Genomic DNA, 12289 nt, shown 5'->3' with positions numbered 1-12289 from the left:
GAACCAAAACACTGTAATCATCTTAGTTATACTTTTATTTGGCTACTTCAGCATTTTTACACTTGATTCCCTGATTGTCTATTTATTTCTCTGTACAGTCTATATTCTTCTTTATGTATTTCTTTGTCATTCCCTTTTCAGGTGCACTTATTTCTGTTTTTCCAGACATGTTAAGCTAATCTTTGCATGTACTCTTGACTACTGCAAAAACACCTCTGGGGTACTTTTATCCCCATATTGACTGCTACATTTTCACTTTCTTTTTTAATCTTGCAACTGTACTAGCAGCAGTAATCACGAGGGCAGCTGCTGAAATTCCCAGCTAGACGGCTCCTTTGGCATGTTGACACAAGCGTTTAGCAGACACTGATGTGTTAGCCTGCTATCATTTCAAAGGTCTGGACCAATTATAGCTCAGGATGGCCTGATGAACTACTGGAGCAGTGCTGTGGGTCCCTCAGTTTCCCAGAGCTGTCGGTGTAATAGTGGATAATGTCATTCCCCAGCTGTGCTCTTGAACGTGTTCTTGATGCCTTGTCTTTTTTTAAAGTTTTTCACTTTCCCCATTTTCTGTCTGTGACATATAAAGCAGCATCGTGAAGACCAAAGGTCACCTCAGATTAGTGTAATTGAACGAGGACTCGAACAGACTGCCTTGCTTCATGTGGCGTGTGAATGCATGTTCTTTACATACAGTTTATATACATGTTTATGTATGATACTATGACAGTGTGCTTGCTTAGGCTATAGTCAAGCTTTTGTGTGCGTGTGCGTGTGTGTGGGCAGGGGGTCATGTTTGGCTGTTGTGCATGTGACTGATAAGGCCCTCATGTTTCACTTTTCTAAGGCCCAGTCTGAACACTATAGCAGTTCTCCCAGCTCTGTTTCCAGTCTGAATATCTAAGTGAGTGCCTCCACAGATATAGTTCAGATTTGCTTATAGGGTCAAGGCCCGATGCTGGATAGGTCTCTTTGTGCTTCGTTTATTTATTCATTTAACTCTAGAAACTCTAGAAACCTGTGTCATGTTCACAAATTATGAATAATTTTGCAGAATTTTGCATGAGAAAACTGCTAAATATGTAATTTAAGACTGTGAGACATACAGTGTTACTATTCTAATTAATAGCCTTACACTGCTTGTTACTGAGGAGATGATGCATGCATTGCGTTATCTAGACTCTATCTGAGGAATGCATTAGGCACTGCTTATCAATTGCCCTCTGTCAACCAGTGATGAGTCATACATTCTGCAACCGTCTTGGATTGCTTTGATGTAGCTGAGAAGAGCCACTAACAGATCCACAAAATGCACACAGAAATGTGCGCAAAATGGTTCATTTCACTATGCTGTGTGTTGTGTTTCTTATGAATTCATAAGTATTGTTGCAATAGTAGGGAATTCCTCCAGGACTGAGCATCACTTGGAAGATAAGAAGCAGAATAGTTGAAAATGTTGTCAGTATACTGAGATCTGACACTATTAAAACCAGAACACTGAAAATAAAATATGTGATCACTACAAATTTGACAGATGCAGTTCAAATTAAGTCTGCTGTGTGTGACAAATCTAAAAAGTTATCCAGGTCAAATAAGTATGTGTGTGCCTAAAGGTTTGTGTTCTTTACATCACCATTGGAGCTTCTTATACTTTTGAACCAGAGGCCTATTTTATAAAATAGTCAGTAGGTTCAAAAGAGCAGATATCAAAATTAGAGAATGGTTAATAATTTGTAATTTTTGTCTTATGGGTGACTGTAAATGCCCAGAGTTTCAAAGGAATATTATCTGTGGGTATAACACTAATAATTTATTCAAATACATGTAAGGCCTTCTGTAAATTGCAGTGGTCAGAACTGGAGAAGACTGTAGAAGAAAAGATGCTTGCTGTTTACTGTGCTAACTGCTTTCAAAAACCAGTAGGTAGTAAGCGTAGTGACGACTGTAGTGATGTTTGGATCAATTAGGATTGATCACTGTCAGCTTTTATTTAAATTCTCTCAGACAACAAGAAATAACTTTGAACCAAACTACCATGATGGCAAATGGCAAACCCCGATTATTGTGCTGTGTTACAAATAAAACCAGGTCTAAGAAGCTGATGGTTGCATCGGCTGCTAATGAAAGAAACAAAACAATTCGACAACGCAGTCAAACCTGGACATGCGCTTTGCTGCAGGCTCCTCACTGTTTGTTGAGGATTTGTATAAACACATGCAGAGCTGATGAAGTCACATAGATAAAAGCTTTAAAGAATAACAAACAGATACTGTATTTAATTCCAAAATCAAGATTAAAGGTGTTTCATTTTCACATGAGTGCAGGTGGTGAAGACATGCAGGGCGATTTGGAGAAGGTAGTGTGTGGATTTGGTGTGCCTGGTGCTCTTCACTGCAGTGTACAAAAAGTCATTTGTTGTAACCCTGACAACCAAAACTATTATATTCATCTTCACAGAACCTGCGTAACACTTTGTAAGTTATAAGGGGAAGCAAGGCACCACACAGTTTTGTTGTCTTTTAAGACTGTTGGTACCTTCATTCCTATAATGTGAGATTGTCTGCTTGTGATATATTAGAACAATAAAGTAGCTCTAAAATTGTCTCACCTCTTATCTTACTTTGCCCAGGCCTATATCAGTTCTTCTTCTAAATATTCTGTCTATGCTAGGCATCTCAAGTTAGAAAAATGATGCTGCTGAAAGGTTACAATGGTTTCTGCTTGTCTCCTTACTATCTCTACATTAGACACCAGATTTTCACGTTAGACACTATTTATTTTGAGCTCTCCACTACAGCTCAGCATCTAATCTAACCACATGATGTGTTTATAACTGTAGAACAACAGGAGGTTCAGAATAGGTTTCAGGAAAAAACGAGCAAGGAATTGCAGATTTAGTGGATTGATGGCACTATGTGTTGTCTTTAGCTGGTTGACTGGTTGTCTAATTTAAGTCGCACTATAGTTTTCTGTAACCAACCACACTGGCTTCTGTGCATTGGGAATGTGGTGATGAGCCTAGGAAGTGAAGAGCAGCTGGGGGAAATTATTTATGATCTATCGTTTTCCTCAGGAGGAAAGATTCATCAAATTCCTGTTGGGGAAATGGCTTTTCAGTTTATTCAGGACTTCTTTGCTTTCAGTGTTTCCCTCTTTACTCGTTTTTCTACCCTTGTCCACACAGTTTAAGTAATTTGTGTACTTTATATCTGTAGCCAATTTAGAGTGACCAGTGAATATAACATATGTCTTTGGACTGCAGAAGGAACCCAGCGGAAGCCCACCCAAGGGGAACTTTCTTTCTGTGAAGTTTTGTACTCTCAGAAAGAAAGTTCTGTGAGTACAGTAAAGGTTCAGCCAGGGACCTTTACTGATTATTATTCTCAGGTATATTTTCACACACCGATGGCAACTGCCTGACTGAAATAAATAAATAAAATAAAGCTCTTGACTATTAACTCAGGCACATTGCAATCACAACCTAATTTCCTCTGTAATAAATAAGCAGAGAGCAAAGTTGGGACCCAGCAGAAATACAAATGTTTCCTCTAGAGCAGGGGTCAGCAACCTTTAACACCCAAAGAGCCAGTTGGACCCGGTTTCCACGCAAAAGAAAACACTGGGAGCCGCAAATACTTTTTGACATCTAAAATGAAGATAACACTGTATATATCGGGTATAGGGCTTTGGAGTTGACGTCATGCCGCAATGCATTGTGGGAGCGTGGCGCCATTTTCGGGGTCTACAAATCAAAACAAACACACTGTTGTTGTGTAAGAATGACGACTACAAGAAAGATGCTTCCGTCAGTGTGACGCTTATTTTGAGCGACAAATAATTTTATTTTTATATTTCAATATCACAATAATCTTCCAATTTAGAACTACAAGTTTAAAAAGAACTAATACAAAAAATACACTTCAGCTAAATACTAGACCCCTGCTCTAGAGCATGTGAGTTTGTAGGGCTGTGCTGGAAATCTAGGAAAACAACTCTTAAGGTGAAAGAAATCTGCTTTCAAATCACTTAGCAAACACATTAACTGCTGTACAACTCTCTTTTTTATGTAATGTCAGCAAAAGCTCAAGAACAAAAGACAGAGACAAAAAGACACACCATTGTTTTTGTCCTGCGTTTACCACAGCATGGAGGGTTGTTGTTCTCTTTCTGCTTCTAACGTAATCTCTGAATGATGCTCACATTACAGCAAGATGTTTCACTCCTCAACATGGGGATCTGAAGACCCAATTAATATTCAGTGCAAATATTACTATCTGGTATCATAGCAACAAGGGCCACTGTACTGGTTGTGTAAAGCTGCCAGTGAGATTTTGCAGGGAGCGAACAGGAGGGGTAAAGAGGGAAGAGATGCATACAGTACGTGCAGTAACAGCAGTCACAAAAGGGCAACATATCCATGAAACGTTTGGCTCTTTCAGTGCCACAATTAAATGTACATGCAATTTTCTCACCACACGCTGACTGTGTGACTGAATTATGAACTAATTTAAGGAGCTGTGGCATACATTGTCCACTTATCCTCCATGCACAATAATTGGAGGCAAGTAATATTGTTCATTATTTTCGTAACGTGTCACTTTTAGCAGTCAATGTTGGTCCTTAAAATTGTGAAATGCTTCACAATTAATTGTCTAACATGTTAGTATTGTAATATTACAGTGGTGTGATTAGAAAAAGAGAACTGAGCTCTCACGAAACAGACTTTTGTTCACAATCGCTTTTCAAAGAAAGAATGCCGATTCAACCTGTTTTCATTCTGATGAATATGAACGGTATCCCAGATTTGAGTTTCCAATCCAGCTCTGAATCTCAAATGAAATGCCGATGATCACTTCTGGCTTCAGACTTAATTTAAACACACCACACTGACCCAAACAGACATTGGCATTGTGTCTAAAATTAGTTTTTCTCTCTCCTCCCTGTCAGTCTCACCCCAGTAGAAAAAGCAGTGAGGTAGATAAAGCGACGGGCTGCTCCCTGCTAACACTCAAACATTAATTCTACTTTTCTGAATACATCCTTACCATTTCCGCTATTTGCATATGTCGGTATGTTGTATACAATGTAGCTGTCTGCAGAAAATATACAAAGGAGACATGATAATGTGATGTGTTTACTGATTTTCACTGTGTCGCCATGGCAGTAAGACTAAAGGCTGAGAGAGTATTGTGACATGGATAGCATATGTTCAGGTGACTTTGCAGTGCATACAGTATGTGAAAACCTGTAAGTCTGAGCATTTGTCTTATGGTGTTTGCATATAGTGTACAACCCAAGTAAATGTGTGTGTGAATGGTGTGTGTCTTTGGGGTGGGAAGCGTTACAGTAAACTTATATTGTTATACTATCATCCCTCAGAACTGCCGTATGTTTCAATATGGTCAGAAATATGACTTTTTACCATCTCCCCAGAAGCTATCAGTCACTCATTAAAGCACTCTCTGTAATCTCCTATAAGACTGACTCTTCTATACATCACACTATAGTATTTCCACAAATGTGCTCCCTTATGAATAATTGAAGGAAACTGAAGCCTGAACTTGTGCCTGAAGCAGAGCAGGCACTTGTGTTGATCTGCCAGGGTCTTTTTAAGAAAGCTGTGTTGGTAGGCTTTTCAGTGATGCTGGCAAACAAATGCGAGGTATCACCAGGGATGTTGAAGAATGTGAGCACGTTTTCTTATAAACACACCGTGAAAACACACCGCAAGGTCACAGGGGGTTGTGTCTCTCAGGGGTTCATTAAAATCCACTGTATTCTCTGTTTTTATGCTATTTGGGTGTGACTACAGTCAAATAGTCTTCACACTAATTGAGTGAATCAGTTACATTAAATGCGATATCAATTGTCCTCAGGCGTTCCCTGCTTGACAGAAACAAATCTATGCAAGAATATTTTGTTCCAATCCATTAATAGAAGCTAAAGGTTAGAGATAAAATTTGCAACAATACTCATATTTTCTGGGCTATTTTTGTCACTCCCTGAAGAAAAACTCAAATTACTTTACTTTTTTAAAACGTTTTTTTTTTTACTTTACCTTTGATCAGGTGGATAATAGACATGATTGAATGGACAGTCCCCATTCTGTCCATAGCTAGACTGGGTTTACCTCTTGCTCAGTAATAAGAAAATGAAATCCCACACCGTGCTTACACCTTGAACGCATCTTTTTCTATGATGCGTTCATGGTGTAGATGTAAATAAAGTTTTTGTCATGGCACTCAGCATCACGATTAAATTGAGTAAGGTTTTTTAAGTGTCAAGTAATTTCAAATGGATTTTTTTCAACAGATTTAATAAATATGTACACATTTGTACATTTGGCTAGCAGAAACAAATTGTTTCTGTGCAGCATCTCACAAATAGTGTCTGCAAGCTAAATGTACAGTTGTTGTAAATATACAACACTGAAAGATGAGTGCAGATGTATGAAAGAGAGGAGCGGGGAAGCAGATGAGAGATTATTTTTAAAGATGAGGATTACTCAGCAAGTGAAATTTGATATGCTGGAAATTTAAGTCTTACTTCACTCACAGGGCCCATGTCCTCATTTGAGGTTTGACAGTGTTTTAGTAGATAAAGGTGAATGGCTTGGACATTAATTGAGCTGCGGTTTTGGGGAAGGCTTCGAAGGGGACTGGGGTATACCAGTTTTGTGTTTCAGAATAAAAGTCTTACCCTCTTTAGGGTCTTTAACTTCAATATAAAGAATCTTGAGGCAACTGTTGTTGTGATTTGGCGCTGTATAAAAACATGTGCTAATCAGAATTGAGACACTTTGTCAGTGTTGTTATTCTTATTCTTATTATAAAAAAATATTATCATGGGGGCATAAGTGTGGAACAATATAGGAGAAACAGAGGCAGTGCGACCACTTGTTCTTATTGATTTTTCTCTCGTTTTCTGTCAGGGAAAGGGAGATTCTTTCGTTTCCGTCTCCCGGCCTTACCTCTCCTGGGAATCAGCAAGCAGTCCCTGCCCCAGGAAGACCCTGATGCCGTCATGGTAGACTCTCCTCGGTACAGTGACGGCTCAGTAGCAACACGCGACTACCAACTTCCCACCACTCGAGAGAGCTGCAGTCCCTCTTACGCCAACGACACCCGTGCCCTCATCGGCCCCAGCCACTGCTCAACCCCTGTGTCTGGGCCTTTGGACCACTCGTCGCCTAAAGGCCCCTGGGACCGGATGTACCCGGACCAGGCCGTTGCTCAGACACAAAACCAGAGCCAGGAGGACACGCTTATTGCAGCTCCATCAATCCCAGGCCTTACTCCAACTGCCTCCAGAGAGAGTATGTGCAGTATTCGCAGGGCCTCTTCAGTACATGACATGGAAGGCTTTGGGTCCAACTCTAAGATGGTGTTCAGGGACCGGCATGCCAGTGAAGGTAAGAGTGTCCTTTTATACATTTTCAGATATGCATCAACAGTTGCTGAACTGTATATATGGTATTACTTAATAATCACTTTGTCTTTATTTTAAATGCTTTAAACTGGTAAACACAGTTTACATTAGTTTACATTAAACTGCAAAGTGCACAGCACTGGTTGATGATGTCTTGTTTATTGATTTGTTGAATTGATGTGATATAAGAAAGAAACAAATGTAATTGATATTTTATTTACAGATCTAATTAATTACTAAGACTATAAATATCAGCTATGTGGGGTTCTAGTGAATCCTCAGTAGATGGTCATATCTATAATCTGTGGTATTGATCTTCCACCTTTTGGTCCTCATTTGGTTGAGGGTAGAAGTGACCCATACTGGTCCTGTTTCCTGCAGCTCAATCAGTCTCCTCCAATTGCCTATAATTCCTATTTAGATACATTTAATACATCTACTTCCCTGTAATGCATTGTTCACAGGGACAGTAGCGAGTCATTAACGGCAACCCCCATTTATCATCATAGACACCCACAAATTCTTCTCTCACCTCCACTCCCCTTTTTCTGTCTTCTCCCCCACTCTGTTGCCACCTTCACAGATAATGGTCGCAATATCAAAGGTAACTAACGGCAACCTGCTGCATTTTCAGATCGTGAATAGCGGCATGTCTAATGATACACGTGTACATGTCAAAGCCTGCTTGTTGCATGAGTTTTCCCACAAAAGGTTCATGTTGTATGCAAATGCCTCAGCAGATGACTGTGTTTGTAAGTTCTTTGGCCTCGAAAGACACTAAGTGACTACACGACCTGCCTAAACCTAACCACCTCTGTAAGTGCTCACTAAAAAGAAAACACAGTAACCTCTGCACATGCTTGCATGGAAGCAGCACGTTAAACTTCTCTCCTGCTTGTTGTTCATTGAAGAGGATAAATTAATGCTTAAGAAATCATGCCTCCTACTGTCTTTAACCTTTGCTTTCTTGTGTGCAAGCTCTGGATCTTGTCTTTGTGAATGGAAAGAAACCTGACTGTTTACATGCTTAATTGAACTGTTGCAGTGCTATGTTGAATGCATAGTACAGTACATATTCAACCAGGTTCTTTAAAAGTCATATGCTCTTTGTAATCAAATGGAATACACATTAATAGCAACATTAGCATCATAGTCTGCCCTTTTTAATCCTCTAAAGGTTTACTGATAGAGCCCCTGTCAAGCTCTATTTACTAGTAATGCCACATTATTGATATGCTTTTACCCAAGACTACTGACCCAACGTCCCAAACACCTTTCCATAATCCCACTTTCTCCTTTACTCCTATTTCTTCTCTCTCCTGGTTGGCTAGTATCTCGCTCCTGGATGGCTGGGGGTATGGCTTCAGCTTTTTTCTTTTCAGTTGTTTTTTTATGACGGCTTTGATGTATCCTGACTGTGGCATGTATTGAAGCTGCGCATGCAATCTTTCATCCTCAACTGTCTGTTTCTCTGTCCTTGACTCTCAATCACTGTGCTTTGTGGGGTGGGCAGTGTATCCTTCCTCTGCTGGTTCATGCAGCTGAATTAGCAAACTTCTTGTTTTCACTTTTCTCACTCTCATTGGGCCACATGTCAGTTTGTGTAGCGCTATCGCACAGATCCGTTTTTAATATGATTGTGTTCTACTTAAGTGTTCACTGATCATACTACATAATTTTATCTATACAGTGAGTTCACTGCACTAGATTTGGCAAACTATGGGAACTTGCACTCTCTGATTGCACATTAAATCATTCTGTTTATTCACCAACAGTGTTGTTCATTATGTTTTAATGAGAGGCTCTGAAAGGCTGTACAGTTTATATTTCAGCATCTTTTGTATTCTCGGTATTGTGTTGTTGTTGAAGTCACTCCAAAACTAGGAATCACTCCATGCTCACTACCCATGTCACAACTACTTCCAAATAAACACGACTGACAGTGCATAACAGATCAACAAGAGCCCAGCTATAAAACAAGATACGGCATCTTCTAATAATAACACCCACCCTCTGCCGTGCTCTTTTTTTCAGGACCGCTCAGCCAAATCAAATCAAGCCTGCTTGGCTCAACTTCCGACTCCAACCTCAACAAGTACTCCACCATCAACAAGATTCCCCTGATCACGCTCAACTTCTCAGAGGCAAACAATGATAAGAAGTGCCCCTCCCCTCCATCCTCTGAGAAAACTATCATCGCCCCAAAAGTCAAAGATCGCACTCACAATGTCACAGACAAAGTCACACAGGTAAGGACGTGAGCCAGTTTCAAGTTTGTGAATGGGGAGAAAAATTGAGGGCCTGTAATTTAGAATTACAGGCATAAAATGATCTGTTGGATCCTTAAAATAATAATAATACTACCTGTGAGAAAAACCTGCAAACGTAACAAAAATGTTTTCTTTGGATTTACATCCTGTCAGCCTCAATTTTTCACTTGTGCCTTGTGAGTTTCTATTCTTTCTATTTATTTATAGTCCTGTATTCCTATTGATAGTTGACAGTCTGTCTGATTACGTATGTTCTCTGGCTGTGTTCATCCCCCTGCCTTTGATGCCAGTGCTTTTCCACTGTGTGGTTTTCATATATTGCTCAGGCCAGTTTTAGTTTTTGGATTACCTTGTTCCTTCGGAATTATCCAACCTCAGTTAAACAGTGCTTGCTATGTGTTTGGTCATCTGAGGACTCATGAATTTGGGTCTTCAAACTGTTATGGACAGTGCGAAGGGAATAAAACATACTACATCACTGTTTTCATTCTTGAAGAAACAAGTAGTAATTTCAAGGTTTTTGCCTACATAAAATAAGAACAAATGTATCACCCACACAAACAGAGGCAGCACTGCAATAAGAATAACAACATAAATAGGACTACTCAAAAAAATCAGGAATAGACTGAAACGTCTTGTTGGGCCCTTAGTCTGTATTTATTTGTAATGATTTTACTAATAAAGTCTGTGCAGACTGGAGAACAGTGAGATATTAGAATTCTAATATAACGTTCATCATATTATCATTTATGATCATCACAAATCAGACTTGGACAGATTGAGCACTTTATCAGCAGATTGCATGCACACTCCCAAATGCCCTCAGTCAGCATCAGGATGATTAACTGAAATTCAAGGGATCTGATACGTAAAGCATTGGAGGTGTCTGTAGCTCACGGTGGATAGCCAAGTGTTCTCTTACAGCTGTCAGACAGCATCCAGAGCTCAGGCTATATTTCTAGAGTTACGAAAAGTGTAAGAGGTCATTCTCACCTTTCCTGCCAGGACTGAGAGGCATGGAACTATAAGTTCATGTAGTCCTAGGAGTAGGCCAGTGCTGCTTGAAACTACTGATTAGGTCTCAGTTTTGCATTTTGCCAATTAATGGTGTAACAGATAGAGGACACAGAAACTGACCCCTGTTTGCGCTCAAAGCCAATTTCGGCTGCAGGCCTTACACTGACGCCAGAGGCAGAGGGACCACTGCATGGCACACTGTCCTCTCACACAAGTGCAAAGTCAGAGAGGGCTTAATATGGTTTTAATTGACTTGGGTAACATGTGGTAGAATACAACACCTCAGAAGAGCTACTGTATGAGAGTGGTGAAAGCATCAAGAAGCTTCATAATTCCTAGAATATAACTATAAAATATACTTTTCCTATCCTATCACTTTCCTTTACAGCTTAGATTGGTAAGCGGGTTTCTGGACACCTGACTTTGACAACCAAGTGACAGAAGATGTCTTGAAAGCAACTTTAAACTCATCAGAGTTTATTTGAAGTTATAATTAAAGCATCTGAACAGATACACTCTCTGTTGGCCTTGGCCGCCTCACAGGTACTGCAGCCAGATGGTGGCTTCACCCAGGAAACTGATCAGCTAAAAAGGAAAGCAGACTTGCACCTCACAGGCTGTTTATTACATTTTGAACTTCTCAGTGCACGTGTGGCTAGGGCTGTGCGATATGACCAAAATCTCATATCCCGATATAAGAATTCTATCATCCAATAACGATATAAATCACAAAAATGTAACATTTTCTGTAAATTCTGTGAATCTCGGGCAGCTCGTCTTGCGGGAAGTGTTTCCAGCTGCGCGTCATGTAACTGGAGTCGAGTGTTTTAACCGATGTATGAAACGATACATTTTTAGACATAAGTTGTAAAGGTCGCCGTTTTCTTTGTGAGTATTTATTACACGGCGTGCTGCGGGGAAAAGCCTGTTCTAACGTTTGAGTCTAAGGTTTATTTTTTAGCACATGGCGGCTCTTTTTTAATTCTCATCTGTAAATAATCTGCTCTTTCACTTGATTCAGTTTATTTTGAAAAGTCTCAACAGGATCCTGAGCTTTATTGTGAAAGGTTTATGTGGAACATAAACAAGCGGACAGGCGATGGTGTTACCGTTGTTGTTTACGGAGCCCCGCAGGGGACATGGGAGAAAAAAAAAATTAAGACAGACTTTTGCGAGATCTCGCAAAACTTTTGCGAGATCTCGCAAAAGTTTTGCGAGGTCCCAAGTTTGTTTTGCGAGATCTCGCAAAAGTCTGTCTTAATTTTTTTTTTCTCCGATGTCCCCAGCGGGGCTCCGTAGTTGTTGCTAACCACAACGCATAAAAACAGGCGCTTGTCCGTCAGTAGTGTGGTTATATAAAATATAAGAGAAAGAGATAACTTTAAGAAATTAATATAGCCACTACAGTGACCATCAAAACAATGAAAAAATATTACCGTAAACGGTTTATTTTGCGACACCACGAAACAAACGATAGTGTAAAATGAAACGACAGACGTTTTTATATTGTCATCCGATATATATCGTTATATCGAACTCATCCCCATATGAGGCTCAAATGACCGCATCTTAGC

The 12289-nt window shown here is 39.8% G+C and overlaps 1 protein-coding gene across 6 annotated transcripts in view; it reads left to right on the top strand.

The window, feature by feature from the left end:
- The window catches only part of kcnh7a (potassium channel, voltage gated eag related subfamily H, member 7a), a 68380-nt gene that overhangs the window by 27417 nt on the left and 28674 nt on the right, over positions 1-12289 (top strand). For 4 of the 6 annotated variants that reach the window (XM_087836600.1, XM_006804099.3, XM_006804098.3 and 1 more), the window contains 4 exons: positions 6932-7411; positions 8012-8032; positions 8760-8783; positions 9463-9677. In XM_087836600.1, coding sequence (XP_087692726.1) covers positions 6932-7411; positions 8012-8032; positions 8760-8783; positions 9463-9677 — 740 coding nt within the window. The remainder of the gene's footprint in view (positions 1-6931; positions 7412-8011; positions 8033-8759; positions 8784-9462; positions 9678-12289) is intronic. The other 2 variants (XM_006804100.3, XM_087836601.1) reach the window with 2 other exon arrangements.

This window comes from Neolamprologus brichardi, chromosome 23, assembly GCF_056152115.1.
Source record: "Neolamprologus brichardi isolate AB-2024 chromosome 23, ASM5615211v1, whole genome shotgun sequence".
NCBI lineage: Eukaryota > Metazoa > Chordata > Actinopteri > Cichliformes > Cichlidae > Neolamprologus > Neolamprologus brichardi.
The sequence above is the reverse complement of the archived record's forward strand: the minus strand, read 5'-3'. Positions and strand labels throughout refer to the sequence as shown.